Here is a 16,736-nt window from a genome sequence, read left to right as displayed (position 1 = left end):
AAGTCGACAGAAAAGTAATACAAACAACATTTATTTAAAAAAAAGCCGTCAAAAAAATATTATTCCGCAATTACGAACGTTTTTTTTTTTTAATAGTTGTTTGTATTACTTTTCGACTTTGCTTACTTACATTAACGCCGTCATCATGTTCAAAAATTTGTACGCTTTGAAAATTAATTTTATACGTTTACACACACATACACACGCGCGCGCGCACATACAAGTATATCTTACGTATACTTTTAACTCTCTAGATATTTATAATGTTTTTGTCAATGCATAATTTTCCATTTAACTAACACGTTAAAGGTTTTTATTAAAATGTAAAAGTAAAAACAAGATAAAAATTATGCAAAATTGTTCTTCGTTGTTCGAAGAATGAGGTTTAAGACGTCATAACAAAATTTGATAATATAGATATCTATTGAGTACTCGTGCATTGATAGAAGAGTTAAAAAATTAAAAAGAAAGAAGAGTTAAAAATACTTAATGTATATCTTTCATAATAGCAAGATTTAATCGTTAGAAAAAAATATAATAAATTAAAATATTTCCTCCAATAATTAGCTATCACAATAAAATATTTCAAATGTTGTAAAAGCTTATAAAGCGTTTGCATCTGCATAAAGAAATAAATGAATGAAAATTTGGTAAAATTTGGAAAATTCTGCTCGATAAAAATTTAATGAATGCACCAGCGGTGAACGGATACCGACTCGATGGAGCCAAGAGATAAGGGGAAGTGACATAAGCCTCACAAGGAAGTCCTCATCGTTGTCATCGTCGTCGTCGTCGTCGATGAAATGCCGCTCAAGAGCGCATTGGCGCAGATTCCTGGCATTGTTTTCCTCGTCGGCATCGTCGGGAATATCGCGAGCCCGCGAATGGAAGCTCGGGCACGGAAACCCAAACCCGCTTCATTCCACTCTCACCTCCTTTCTCCACCCATTCGCTTCCATGCGCATTTTTAATTTCACATCGTCGACGACATCGTCATCATCGTCGTCCTGATATCTCCTTCTGCAAGAGTCACATTTACGCCCACGACGAGAAGTCACTTCGGTCTCTTATCTCGTTACGCCTGGATGAAAATCCATCCACGGTGTTACATTACGAACATTTTCGTTATATAACGAACGATAGCATAGCCATTTACATATCGTGATCGTATTATCGCTGTTGTGTTTCATCTATATTTTCTTTATTTTTATTTCTGTATCATCGCATGGTTTGAATATACAATAATAACATAATTAATTTGAAATATTTTGGAAATTGCTCGAAATAACTTTGCAGGTTTTTTTCCTGTTTATTATAAAGTTACAATAATAGCTGTTTTTCTATAAACTATTCTCACAATCATATTTATGTAATAAAAATGACTACTCACAATTATACATAAATAATTTCAAATAAGAAAATCTTAGAATTATCATATATGCTATATATTATAATATATTTCTTAATACTTTAATATTTAATTCATAAAGAATTTTATATGCAGTATAATAAAAAAACATATTCCTGTTTGTCTCATGCAATATGGAAATGCGTGCAATAATTTCGTTTCGATATGTAGAATTACAGAATGAAACTCTTTGACGAGTAAGAGGACTCTTTGATGATGAATATCATCACCGATGAATAATGAAGAACGACAGAAGTTTTTAAAGACACGACGGCAGTTCGTTAATGAATTCTGCGACAAGTGGAGAAAGATGAAAGATAAAATAAATACAAGAGAGAAGAAAGAGAGGCATTGTCATTCAATCGTAAGTGATATTCATTATTCTGTCTAATAAAAAGATCACAAATATATTTCGCTTCATCACTGTGTTCCTTTCTTAGTATGTAGTAAATATGTAGAAAAATAAAAAAAACAAGCTGCTAGTTATCAACTTTGAGTTGTAAAACAAAAAAAATTGATTTCACAGCTCATTAAAGATAAAAAGTGTCAAATTAGAAATAAAAAAAATGTAACAAAAAAAATCAACAATAAATATCATAAATGAATATCATTTAAAAATGTTTAGTATAATGAATAAGAAAAAAATGCTTTTTCTTCTTTCATATGATTACTTTTTCCACTTATTTTTCGCAATCCACCCGGTATGCCGGGTTTGCGTCTCGGCTATCTCGTGCCTTAGATATTTCCGGCATTTGTTCGCAGATGGAGCCACGAAGTCCATCACTCTCCTCGCTGATACCAATTGGAGATCGTCGCCCTTTTTTTCGCAATTAATCACATACCGGATGGGTCGAGTTTACTTCGCCAAGATGCTCGCAAAGACGCGCGCTGTGGGAAACAGAGGCTCGATTATTCCAAGGGAGTTTACAACAATCGAGAAGTAGCTACGGGCCCAGTCAACTCAGTGTGCACGACGCGATCGGCGGCGTTTGTAACGACCAATTAAGAGAATTAAGAGTCATTAATTAGCATTCACTTCCTTCCCGGCCTGTCTGACGCGCGCGCAACGAGGAATTCTTTGCGCTGTGGGCGCATTATTGGCTGAATGCTTTCTCGGTACTCATTTAAGCCGTGGCCGATTCGAACACCGCCTTCGGACTTCCGCTTCAGGCTTCAATAAATCCGACCTTTTTGCCTAAACGCTTCGCCGGGAATACTCTCACCTCGTTTATATACAATTTTACGCGTCGGTTGATGCGTCGTTGACAAAAAAAATCGCCCCCGAGCATGAGTGAAGACCGTGCGAACCGGAATTGCCATGAAATTAATATTGTTAAAAGTCAGTTTTGATTTAATTTTTCCGAGAGTCGTGAAATAAAAAAAAAATTAGTAGCTAAATTTAGTAACTAAAGTTAGTAACTCTCCGCATATTCAGTTAAATAAAAATTATGTAACATGCACGCAATGTAATATTTCTATCACGAACGAAAATTGTCGCAGCTTTGCATTTGTCATAAAAACTATTTAGATTGAAAGTTCATTCTTTTTGTAAAATAAATTAGGAAACATAAATATTTTCTTCAACACAAAAAATTAATCGTAAAAGTTCTTAACAAAATATTTTCTTCTATTTATTTATACTAATGTATATTACGCCCATTTGAATGATGGTGTTCAATCACAAAATCGTATTGTGCATAACATTCCAAAAAATACGTTATTAATATAGCGGCTCTGTCGCATCCGCTGATAAACGTTACGCAGTCGCTGTAAGAAAAGAGAAGGCGATGAGGTATGAGACATGGTCGCGTAATCCACGTATGCAGAAATAAAGAGAGACAAGAAAAAAGGAATAAACGAGAGAGAGAGAGAGAGGGAGAGGGGGGAAGAAAAAGAAATAAAAAGAGGGAGGGAAAATGCACGTGCGACAGAGGAGGGGGATGAAGAGAGAACGGGAGGTGGGCGGCATCCTTTGATCTCGCACGCACACACGAGTTGCGCAGGGCAAAAAGGACACGCACATATCTTCCGCAAAAAGACCCATACATATTCATGATCGGTACACGTACGTTCACACACAGACGGCTTTTGTTTAACGCCATGTGCACGCATATTGTGCGTATGCACGCTATAAATTTGTATACCCAGGCTAGAGAAGTGCACGGCAGTATAGAATGCACAGAAGAAGTTTCTGCACTTAACTAAGCGTTCGTGAGTGTACCTTTCTTTCCTGTCTTACCTTCTCCTACTCCTTCGCCCCCTATTCCACCTACATTTCATTCTACTGCCGCATTCTCTGTTTCTATGTATATGTTTATGCGATGAGAAGAGGGAAGTATTGATAATGAAAGGACGTGATGAATGTCGGATATCGAAATTGTATATATTATAGATAGAGTGGTCTGCTCTTAATACAGAACTCAAATAGTTATAAAATTAACATATATGATATACAATATATGTAGAGCATTTTCAATATATACGTACATTTAAAAAAAAATAGTTTTATTAAAGCATTTAAAATTTTAGCTGGATCCAAATTTGAAAATAATTTTACTGGTTCATCAAAATAATTCTATATATTATAGAATATTTTTAAGAAAGAATATATGCGCTTTTTAAGCTTATTTTTACTTATGTTTCTCCTTTTAGATGGCTCCTCTTGAAGCAGTTGTTAGTTATTAGAATGTCAAAAGCTTTTAATGTATTATCATCATGCTTGAGCATTCTACATAATTATTCTGATGATCATAAAATTATTTTTAGATCTGTATCTAACTAGAATTTTAGATACTTCAAACCGTTTTTTTTTTCACGTACTAAACATATTGAATTTTTTTCCCCAATAACAAGAAACACATTAAAAAACTTGAATATGAAAGATACGATTCGTTTTAACTCAAAATGCATGGCCGATCATTATCATTTCTGGACTATTTTATTAATTATTATTAATTTTACTCAATTAAATCGTGTGTGTTGTGATAAAAAGAAAAAAAACGGCAAATCGACTAGACATTATTTAAGAGACGACAACAAGAATGTTGGCGTCGATTGGTGAAACGGTGGCGAGCGATTTCCGACACGCCCGGAGGCGCCTGGCGCCCGCGATTTACCTGTGAGAAACATTTCCGCCCGAACGAAAAGCACCCATACCGAAGTTCTACACAATCGATTCCACGTGAATTACATTGGGGAATGCGCGGCCGAATTCGTTCAACGAACATGTTTCGCGAGTTCACGCTCGCTTTAAATTATCTTGGCGTTAAGAGACCAACATAATTTATTTTCGCACGTTTTTTAATTATCTATATTAATATTAGGAAAGAACCTCAAAAAGTGTTTGTGTATAATAAATTTAAGTTATAAAATTTAAGTTATTTAATATTTATAACATTATACACAAAAAAGTGTAACATGTTAGGATGGTTTAAGAATCAAGTACCAAAGAATCCAAATTGAGGGTTATAAATTGGAAGAATTGTGAAAAAAATCAAATTAGCCTCATAGTTAAATACATAAGTTAAAAAGAAACAATAAATGTAAGATAATATACTAAAGAAATAAGTTAAGAGATGTTTTTCCTAGCCTGTCCCAATTTGCACGTTAGAAAACTGAATAAGTGGATGAAATTCTGAAAGCCGAGAACCGAAGAGTTCAAGATCGTCTATTCTGCAGTCGGAATATTCGGAATCGTTAGCGGGATCCTGGAAATTCTGAAAGGGACGATTCCAGGACGCCGGGCAGTCTTGCCGAGCATGTGAAATTATGTAAGATCGCGGGTCGTTTGGAATTCGCAAGGGCGGCACTTTTTGAATCGCGGATCCTTTCTCGGAAGGAGGTGAATCGTCGTGACTTCTATCGACCAACCGCCGATCGAACGACCGTACAATCGCGACTATTCGATCGCGAACTCCTCGCTACTGAATTAAATTTAAAAGTTGTAAGCCTTCTTCGTAATTTTTCAATTCATTCAAAAACTCGCGATTAATTATGATAAACTTGCTGAATGATATGAATAATTTAATTGTTCTGCAATACCAACTTAATTTTTTCTTCATTGCGATCGATAATGCGGCATTCGCGCAAAGTAATTTTCTAAAATCGATTGGTAGCCGCGCGAAAACGTGAGATGTGACCGGAAGCAACTGGGAACACCGTTGTCGCGGAACGAGCCGCAGCAGAAGCGGGATACAGAAGAGACGACGCAAGAGAAGGAAGAAAGGGGGCCAATATAAAAGAAAGAGCGCGGAGGGGAAAAGGGACACCATGGACCACCCGAGAGAGAGGTTCAGGACTGGTTAAGAATCGACGGCGCACGCCGTATTCCTTCGGGGGGTCCTTATCTTATTCGCTTACTCGGGGACCATTTGGAATCAGCGAGACCTGTCCGCGGACCTTTCGCTTCCAAGTATCCTATTATCGGTACAACTATATTTTTGTCTGAGGTCAATCCTAGATACACATATACAAGAAACGCTTTCTTCATGTCAGAATTTTGTCATCCCTCATGAAGCTTTATGCCATCACTCGCGAAGCTTTGAAGCATTTCAAGCATTAATCAAGCGATAAATCAGCCAATGAGACAAACTTTTTTTTTGCGAAAAAGAAAAAAAAAACAAAAACGGTACCTTCCGTACCAGTTCTTCGATTCGACCAAACTGTCATCGCGATAGTTCGTAAATAACCGAGACTCATTAGCCGCGGAATCAATTTCGCCGAACGCCGCGGGTTTATTATCGCTCATGGATAACACACCGAATGTTTTACGACTTGTCGAATATCTTAGCCGCGCGCGCGTTGGCGCTTCGATAATCCTTTACCCTGGAATTCGGGGCCGAAGTGCATAGCCATCGAAGGAAAAAGACTCCAACGAAGGGATTTAAAAAAAAAAGGCGTAGGGAGGAAGGGAGAAAGTAGGAGACTCTCATTGTGAGAAGGGTATACGTGTACGCGAGAGACGTGAGATCCGTTGGACCCGCATGCGGACCTTATTGTGTCCCGAAAGGGCATATACAGTAGGTACCTTAATGTCGGCACGGATGAAAGCGTGGGCCCTCCTTTGTCTTTTGCTCGCGAAGCTGCCACAGCAAGTAACGTGCTCTGCGGGTAGCCCTGCACCATTCCAGGACTACCGTTCCAGCTTTCTATCTTTCCCTTTCCAATCCCCTTTCCTTCTCTCGCATATCTCGCGAGTCGCGAAGAAACGTATAAAAAAGTGAACGGTAGAGAGTTTCGACACTAAATTTTAGAATCAAATTCAAAAGGTTATTTTTACCCAGATGAGGTGTCACTATTTTACACCTCAATAGACATCCAAGAGATACGAGAGAGAAAGAGAGAGAGAGAGAGAGAAACATCCAAAAATAAAAAATTACACTATATCGAATTAAGTTCATATCGCTGTAAAATTGCTCACATGATTATTAATCGTTATTGTTAGATAGAGTAAAATTTATATTATGTATTTCTGATAATTACGTAATTAAGAAAAAAATTTATGTTAAACCAATACATTATTAAACGACAGCTACCCTCTTTAAAAGCCATCTAGATACCCAGAAGAAAACACGAGAAGGCTGATCGTGCAAGAGCGAAAGAGCACGATCAGCGAGCTCCTTCTGGGAAGAGTTCTCGGCGATGGTACCACGGTTGGTACCTTCAGCATAAAAGGCGGATCCCCAACGCATTATTAATGTCAGGACGTCACAGGGCATGTAGCTGCATATTCCGTTGAAGTTGCATGCTGAGGCGCAAAGACAATTCGCGGCGACGACGACGAAGACAACGATGATGACGACGACAACGACGACGACGACAGGTTGCCACGGGGACACAATATATAATTCCGCGTTCGCCGATAATTATTATGACTTCCCAAGTTTCCTGCCGCACAATGGGTCTCGTCGCTGCTGGTTATTTCGAACTTATCCTTCCCGTGGCCTCCTCTCTGAACCCTCCCTCGGATAGAGGCGAGCCTGTCTCCACGTCGTCTTCTGCTGGTAATAAAGTGACATTAGCCGGCATGCGATTTCGCGATAAACTTTCGAAATTTATTTGTCCAACCCTCTCGATGTTCCTTTTCCTCCTACCAACTACACGGTGCATCACGCTCCTCCGTTCTACAAACGATTTAAGTTTTTCGAATTCTCCAGTAAATGTTACGTCAAACTAATCGGGTGCTATGGATGGCATGTAAAACATGCGACTCGCGAGCCCGCCAAACAAAGTGGCCGCTGAATCCTCAAGTTTCGCATTTTCCTTCTATCAACACCTCTCCCTCTTGCAACGAAACGTGTATGTATATATATGTACATATATATTCCAAGTTCATACATATGTTGTCTTTTCTTTCTATTTCCCTTAAGCTTAAAAATGAAATATTTCTTTTCTCTGTTGAATCGCGCTGCAGATTAAACGTCTATTCGATTTTGATTACGTCTCCAAATGGATTAATTGCATTTTTGAAAGAAAGCTAACGTAAATATCGAAACGAATCTCCGGCGAGCCAACGGCAACGGCGGTATCGATTAAACCGCGACGTTAGAAAATTCTCTATTCCCTTTCGAGGACCTAATTTATGCGGCTCTCCAACGAGCTAAGTTTACAGTTTGGCGGCTAGCAGTACCACTCGACCTCCGGCAGAGCGTGACAGCGCCAGGTTTAAAGCATAAAGCAAATTATAACTGGGAAAAGCAGGATGTCGTGCAAAGCGACACACCTACGCATGTATTTCTTCTACATGTATACGAAAATCGCTATCATGACTAATTCCCATCGAGTCGCTCCATCCTGATTTGCCTAATTAGGGATGCGTATCTACGGACTAACAATCAGAACAAATCGTAAATGACAGCTAATTGCCTACGTTATATTGCCAAGATACATAAATTTCATTTAACGCAACGCATAAAGTGCCATTATATTTTTATTTAAAAATGAGAAATTTATTTCCCTTTAGAAATACAGAAATTACGATCTAAATTCTCGCAACATTATAGAAAATAAATTAAAATCACAAGTGTTCAAAATCTATACTTTCTACCTTCTTTCTTCGTCTACAGTATATATTCATCTACTTGCTGTTTATCATAGTAAAATAAATTGATTTCAATTCTATGTCATTCGATGCCATTGTCCTGCATAATATGCACGTAACGTTGTCAACGACAATAAGAAGCGATGATATGTTCAACGAGGGAATTCTTGAATACTGGAACTGCTTTGATCGTCTCTTGGTAAAAGCATTGTTAAAGAAAAAGAACCTTTGCGTGCCTGGTAATTTTCGATTTGTGACGCGACGTCACGAGGACGAGACTCGGGGGGGGAGGACGCGTCCATAATTCCGGAAGGCGACGACGGTTCGTGCTGTCCTTCCCGGTATTCCTGGAGACGTTCTGTCCGTCCTACGTCGTCCTCGCGGACTCTGACGTTGCTCACGCAAATTTGACGTTAACATCGCGGAACATTTAATTCGTCGCTCGTGTACCTCGAAATGGCACGCGATCGTCGAATACGTTCCAACCTCATTGTCGCGATATGCACTTTAGCTGATGTTATAAATGATCGAAACATAGCTTGGCATCGGAGTATACAGGTAAATTTGGCTAACCTTTCACGAAATCCAATCGCGTAATTACGTAATATAAAGACAGAAAATATTTTGCTAAAAGCGTGTCGCTATCTGAAAACAATTCCGATTTAAATAAACGAATAAATTTGGAAAATATATAACTTTGACTTCATAAGTCGCGACACAATTGTCTCTCGATCGGTCGACATTCGCCTACAAGGAACGCGATATGCCATATTAAGATAGCATTGTATATACAATAAACTACGGAGTTTACAAACGAAATTAGTTCCTATCTCGGAGAAAACTTTGAAGACTATAGTCACCGAAATGCGTATATTTCCAACGGAATAAATAGTGACATGGATCGTTGATGAGTAATAGATCTCATTAACGACAATACGACTCCATTAGATAAGGTGAGGTTAAGGTCAAGAAAACTATGTTTCAGCGAAACGATTTCATTAGACTTGCAATTGTATGTGTTACGAGGAATATCACCTTAAATAACGTGTACAATATAAAAATCTACAACATGTCATATTTTGATTCGCTACGTCATAAAATTTTTTACAAACTCAAGCTCCAAGACTCTATATATTATAGTGCCATAAAGTTAGGCCTTACGCACAATAAAAGACATATTAGAAAAATAGGAGTAAATATTAAATATTAGGAAAAAAAATTAGGAATAGAAATTAAAAACATATTGTATGTATTTTTTTAACAAAATGGAAAAAATATGAAAAAATTACAGATTCCTCTATAATGTATTTGAAAGTAATATTAAAAAATATGCAAAAGTACTACTTAGCATCTGTTTAGCAGTGATTTAGAATCTAGATAAAAAATTATTTCAATAAGAAATAATAACATAAGAAATAATAACAATACTTCAAATAATATACTAAGGCTCATAAATTTAAACAAATTAATAAATAAACAAGGAAAAGGACATGAATCAAGCTAGGTGTTTTATGTTATACATTAATTCATGTATATTGTACATATAAAAACATAGGTTTCAACCTCTATCAGGCCATTCTTAATGTTTAAAATAAAACGCTGAAAAATTACTGAATACAATATTTCAATATAAATTAATATATAATACGATAAATTAATATATAATATTCCCTATAAGCATTAATTCTTTCTTACGCATCGCTCGCAGTTCTTCTTACTTAATGGAACGAACCGGCGGCCAGTAATTCAAGTCAACGGTCAATAAAATATATGCAGACTTTTGGACAGTGTGCACCAAGTTGTATGTAAGAGTGAATAGATAATCTAATAATTAATAAGTAAGTTTTAATAATAAAATTGAGTTTATACTAATATGCTCTAACTATTGCTAATCTAGATTCTATTTTAATTATAAAAATAGGAACAATTGAAGCTAAATACCTGAAAAGGCCGTCCATTGTTATGTAGAATTATGTGTTGTTATGTAACAATTACGTAATTTAATGTTTTGACAATTTTGCTGAGAATTCAAAGCCATTAGAACGACTAATGTGTACTTGTAATGTGAGTAAATGTTACAATGGTAATGAACAAAGGAAAAAAAATATATAAAATGGAAAGAGAAAAATGAGTAGAGGGGGTAGGAACATTAGAAAGAGGGGATAACGATTGAAAGATGGAAAGATATGTATCCGATATCGATTCCATGTCGCTCTGTTTATTCAATCCCTGTGATTGTCTTTCTATGTAAACCATCACAGAAATTAATCATTTATTATACGAAGATTCTCTAAAATCTCTACTTCGTTCCAATTGAAATCGTGCCTATGATTAATGCAATGGTCTGAAATGACAGACGGGGATCCTGTTTTTTTATTAATGTCCGATAGATGTTCTTTAACGCTGGTTTGAAATCGTCGAATTAATACTTATAGGGAATATTAATTTATCGTTCATATCGAAATATTGTATTCAGTAATTTAACATTTTTATTTTAAACATTAAGAATGATCCGATAAAAGTTGAAACGTATGTTTTTATATGTACAATATACATGAAATTTAATATATAGCATAAAATATCTAGTTTGGCTCATAGCCCTTTCCTTGTTTATTTATTAAGTAGACATATTTTTAAAAAATAATTAAGATAAAATGAGAAAAATTTTATTTAAGCTGTAAAATTGTCCTGTCAAATAAAAATACCTTAAAATGTTATACACATACAAGAAAAAAATAGTTTTACTAAAGTATCTGAAAATTTAGCTAAAGATAAAGATTTGAAAATAATTTTGCTAGATTATCAAAATAATTATGTAAAACATTTAAGCTTTGATTACAAGGCTGCAAAAAGTTTTAACTTTTATCAATTACTTTGTGTATGTTACATAATTATTTCTATGACCCAAATAAAATTATTTTCAGATCTGTATTTAGCCAAATTTTTAGATACTTCATCAAACTCGTTCGTCTCATGCATATAATATTAATTTTTACTCTCTAATCTGAATCAGTGGATAATCACTGATATCAATGCTAAGTACATCACTGGTAATCAGTGAATAAAATATGAAATCCCTAACGTAACTAATCTTTATTATGTGATCCAATTAACTTTGTTTTAGTGCATAAATTCATTGAATATGATATTGAAAGATTGAAATTAACGTGCAAATACAGTATTTATATGATGCTCAAACATTCTTCCTTTTTTAGTTGAACTTCACTGATTATCCAGTGCCAAGTATGCCATTGGATAATTAGTGACTATCTACTAATTTAGATTTAGAGAATATATGAAAAATATAAATTTCCAATTTCAACTCTTTTGCAGACTATACACCTGATATATCCTTAAATGTAACGCATACTAAAAAAATACAATTAATGTACAAGATATTTTTTTAGTAAAAGATACATATTTGTATGCTTATTTATACTGTATTATTGTATTAGGTGTTGGAATTAATTCGTAGCGTTTTAAATGAAAGAATGTTATTTATTTCACATGAGCATTAAAAAATACATTAATGAAAGTACTTCCCATCACTTGTAAAACGCTACGAATTAATTCCAACACCTAATATAATATATCATATTTTTTAACATCTCTATTCTTGACTTCTTTATTTCTAATATTTATTTTATTTTATTCCTATTCCCCTAATATTTCTTCTATTGTACGCACTGCTTTGTGTAAAATGCTGTACAGGTCATATTATTAGCGGTATTTGTTCAAAAGCGTAGATGCCAATATCTTATCGCTGTAGGTAGATAGAATAATGTACAAAGCGACCATCGGACGTCCGACATTGAACGAAAATATATTCTCGGCGCATTATACTAACGAAAGACAATTATGCTCGGCCGCTGTTTTTCGTAGACTGGTACGACCGAGGACGGTACGGGACACCGCGCATTGCAAAGGCAAATCTAATTGTTTAGAAATTGCACGGATCGCGAATAATTAGCTGCATGCACGCGTGCAGAGTCGAAATTATCGGCGACTCCGTGATCGTAAGGATTATTACGACAGCATAAACGGTTGAATAATTTAAATTAATATCATAGCTAAGAAATTCGCTAACGATTGAAATGACTTTCTTGGCGTGGAAACGAGGGTCTGCGCCTTCTTTCCACCTATAGCTAAATATACTCAAAATCTCCCATTCGGCGCAACAACGTGGTGATTATACGTGAGAATTGAACGTGCAATATTTACAATCCGTAATTAACTTTTATAAGCTTTTTTTCGTTAAAAAAAATTCATATAAATTAAATGTTTGCAAAGCAATTTTTAATTTCGGCCGTATTAACGAGTTAACCGCAAAGCATTGCAGTAGATAAATCTGCCATTTAAAGCAAGAATGCTCTTTCAATACACGTCTATCCACAAAAAACCTTGTACTAATTATGAAAAATTGAGATCCGGACAAATGAATTTGTTTTCATGTATGTTGTAGCTTAGCTTATAACGCGATAAACGAAAACTGTAATAAATACAAGCCTCAGTAATGAATAATTTTTAACTTGTAGTGTAATTCTACTATAACTCAAGACCTATCCATCATCGAACTTTCTGTCTATTACATCTTTTATTAATCATGTTATATAAACATTAAGCAACACTGAGAAAACTTTTATTAAATCTTAATACAAATTTTTTTTTTAACAGTACTAACTTAATATTTACTTACAGTAAAGATTTACTTAATAAAAAATGTGATAATTAATGGTTTTTGTATCAAATAAATATATATTTACATTTAGTAAATATTCAGCTAGTATTATTTAAACAGATATTTATTAAAATTTAATACATTTTTCTCCAACAATAAACAAAAAATGTACAATGAACATGAAAACAAACTCATTTCGCCGGGACTTAATTTTCTACATATAATTAGTGCGGAATCTCTTATTTATAAAGTACATAGAATTTTTCAAATCGTTTGTTATATTAAAAAAAAATGTAATAATAATATTAATATGAAATAAAGATTGCGATTGAACGATCCGACGGACATAACAAATCACATAACATCGCGTTAAGAAATTATCCGAAAAACTTGGTAAAGTTTTGACGAGATAAGTAAGTAAAACGTCGACAAACTTCGGTGGAAACTTTAATAAGAATGGTGCTTTACCGCGAGGCAAAGAAAAGACAAGCGCGATGGCTCCATCTCCTTAATTTTCCAAATTTGTGCGACAGTCAAAAATCCGATGAGAACGGTGAATATGTTATAGAGAAGCAAAAGTCGCTAGAACGGTTGACATTAATGACCGACCGTCACGAGACGCCACACGACGACGAAACGAGATTTTCGCGAAGCTCCTCGATAAATCTTGAGGACAGACATAATCGCGGCCACGGAAAACGCTGCACGAGCACGATTGGTAGGAAATTAATGATATCATATGATGGATCGCGCGAGAGCATGCATCATTCAACTCTCTAAGCGGGCACATGAATTTTTAACATAATTTGGTGTGCACTAATTAATTTTATTTATTGTGTAATTAAGAATCCACATTTCACAATCATCTAATTATAACGCAATAATCTTGTTAATAATGACTAGAAAAATTACGCAATAATTTGTGATAATGGGATAATCTAAATTCTAATGTTTTTGTTTTAATTCTTAATTGATATACATTTAATATTCGTGTTCTAAACTCACCACTGTACTGCTCTTGCCATGCCAAAGCTGCACAGAGAAGTGCCAGAGTCTTACCGCTGCCAGTAGGGCTTTCCAAGAGACAATTTTGCTCCTTAGTACATCCTAGAATAAGCTGCACACACAATTTTCAACATAATTAAAGATCCATTTATAATATGATCTTTGTATTTTTACTCCTTCCATCTGCAATCTGATTCTCTTTTGTCAAGCTTCAATTTTTCAAACTTTTTGTTCAAACTTTCAAAAAATGTGGAAAAATTCAGCATTATTTTTCAACATCTCTATTACATTAACAAATAATTTTTTAACTCAAATGTCATTTAATAGTAAAATTTGAACAAAAATTATGGTGAAAATTTAAATAAAGTTTCACTTGTAATAAAAAAAAACTTAGATTGCAGACAGATGGCTAATAAAACTATAATAAAAAAGTAATGACATCGACTTAACTATATAATCATACTCACACTATTCATCACTGCTATTTGACATGGATATGGCTTAACAGGAAGCTTGACTCTAGTTCCAGCAATCATTATATCATGTTGTAGTCCAACTTGAGGTGATGAAGCATCTTTCTTGGGAAAATCAAAATTTATCAACTCATCCTCACTGTAGCTTGAATCTGAATTATTTCTCATTAGCTTTTGTTTTTTGTTAGGTGTTTCTATCATCTTTCTCCTCGAGGTTCTACATTCATATGAAGTACTACATTCAGGAAAAATGCTCAATGGATCAAAAATTGGTTTATTCCAATTAAACAGTGATTGGCTCTTAGAAGTATCATTACCAGGAGTATCGTTACCAGGAACATCATCAATAATAATATCTTCGTCATTATTAAAATCATCTGATATATCATGTTTCGAATAATACTTGGAAGCATCTATCACGTTATTCAGAATGCTAGTTGTTCCACTTACATTTGTATACTTTTCCTCTGTATTTTTCCATATATTCGATGATAAATCATCACTATCATCGTCTGATATTTCTATTAGATCACTGTGACGCGGATCACTGTGTTTATTTTGTGGTATACTACTATTGTTTCTTTTCAAAGATAACCTCGATTGTCCCTTCATGCTGAAAGAATATGAAAACGATTAAATAAACGAACAAAAAGAAGCTTTTGTTAAGCATATCTAGCAACGCGAAAAGTCTTCAAAAGATAAATCTAAGCAGTCGAGGCAGGTTTATGAGGCACGTTTATGCTTAGATCATCAAGCTAACCTATAAAACATTCGTCTCGTGACACGTGGATGCTGCCTACCTTGATTCTCCGAACCACTCGTCGATCTTAGCTTTGAGAAACGCGCATATAAACGATCCTATCACAGTAACGATGATGCAAATCACGATCATCAATCAACACCTGTAGAACGTAACGCATGCGACTTTGTAAACACAGCACGTATGCTTCCTAACCTCGCAAATATTCGTTCGCTTCTTCGTCTCAAATCGATCAATTCTTTTATATCGAATTTTCTTTTATTACTATTTACCGCATTAATTACATTGTGCGATGACTACTCGAAAGCAAACATTTCGTATCATAAAACTCCATCGCACTACGAAACGAACGAATGATCAAAACATTATAATCTATATCCCGATAGCGAGGCCACGTGACTCGTGACGTTTAAACGTGTGTTCATACACTTAAGGCTGCGGTCAGGGCCGGCCGGTTTTAGAGACATGCAAAGGATACACTGCACTCCGCTCTTTGATCAGCCCCGCGCGGCAAAGTTGCAGGAGCAAACGATGACGCATTGATGACGTAATCAGACTTGCTGAAAGCGTTCCGAAGCATCAAATAGACCAGTCATGTTAGTGCTACAAATGCTCTATAGCGTTTGAAGCGCTAAGTAGACGCGCGCCTCTCTCTCGAGCGTCATTTATTAAATATTTACTCGACGTCGTACAAAAATGTTTAAATAGCATCAAACTTGTGCTTTAATAATATTTACGATACGCTTGTTGTGTACGGTTCGTCTTCTCATTTAAAAGTTTTGTGTTTTACCTGGAATAGTTGTAAATATATATATGTACAGATATGTATACATGTATGTATAATATACTTGCAATTATCGTCCAATGTCATTTCTACGCAAAGAACGATTTTGCTGAAGTATCTAAAAATTTCGCTGCGAACTTGAAAAGAATTTTATTAGACCATCAAAATAATCGTAGAAAACTAAAGTATGATGAGTAATATTGTAAAAAGTTTTAACGTTACAGCAATCAGTTTGACTGTCTTACATAATCATTTTAATAGTGTAACGAAATAATTTTCAGATCTATATCTAAGTTTTTTAATCAGCAAAAGTATTTTTTTTTTTTCGTATATGAGAGTGTCAAGAAAAAATTGAGTTCTCCTGGATATTTAGGAAGCTTTTCAGCAAGGAACATAACTAAGCGATACAAAACGACAGTGTTTAATACAATGCTCTCCAACAACACAACACGACACAGGTTTATATAGTCAAAAAGGATACTTTTCAGCATATCAAGCGTACATAAGCGACATGATGTACGATTTCGTGCTTTTCACCTATTACACAAGTCAACACAATCGTACACAACTAAAATGCTGTGTCGTCATT

General features: G+C 35.1%; 1 protein-coding gene across 3 annotated transcripts in view; it reads right to left on the bottom strand.

The window, feature by feature from the left end:
* The window catches only part of LOC105145477 (Fanconi anemia group J protein homolog), a 49,023-nt gene extending 32,925 nt beyond the window's left edge, over positions 1 to 16,098 (bottom strand). Inside the window, exons 1-4 of one of the 3 annotated variants that reach the window (XM_087405790.1) lie at positions 15,404 to 16,098; positions 15,054 to 15,216; positions 14,598 to 14,820; positions 14,131 to 14,242 (exon numbers count right to left, since the gene is read on the bottom strand). In XM_087405790.1, the coding sequence (XP_087261916.1) occupies positions 14,131 to 14,242; positions 14,598 to 14,820; positions 15,054 to 15,112 (394 nt within the window). In that variant the 5' untranslated portion in view covers positions 15,113 to 15,216; positions 15,404 to 16,098. Of the gene's footprint in view, positions 1 to 14,130; positions 14,243 to 14,597; positions 15,217 to 15,403 lie in introns of those variants that run through there. The other 2 variants (XM_011055020.2, XM_011055023.2) reach the window with 2 other exon arrangements.
* Positions 16,099 to 16,736: the final 638 nt, after the last annotated feature.

This window comes from Acromyrmex echinatior, chromosome 4 (genome assembly GCF_024713525.1).
Source record: "Acromyrmex echinatior isolate Ae372 chromosome 4, ASM2471352v2, whole genome shotgun sequence".
Lineage (NCBI taxonomy): Eukaryota > Metazoa > Arthropoda > Insecta > Hymenoptera > Formicidae > Acromyrmex > Acromyrmex echinatior.
The sequence above is the reverse complement of the archived record's forward strand: the minus strand, read 5'-3'. Positions and strand labels throughout refer to the sequence as shown.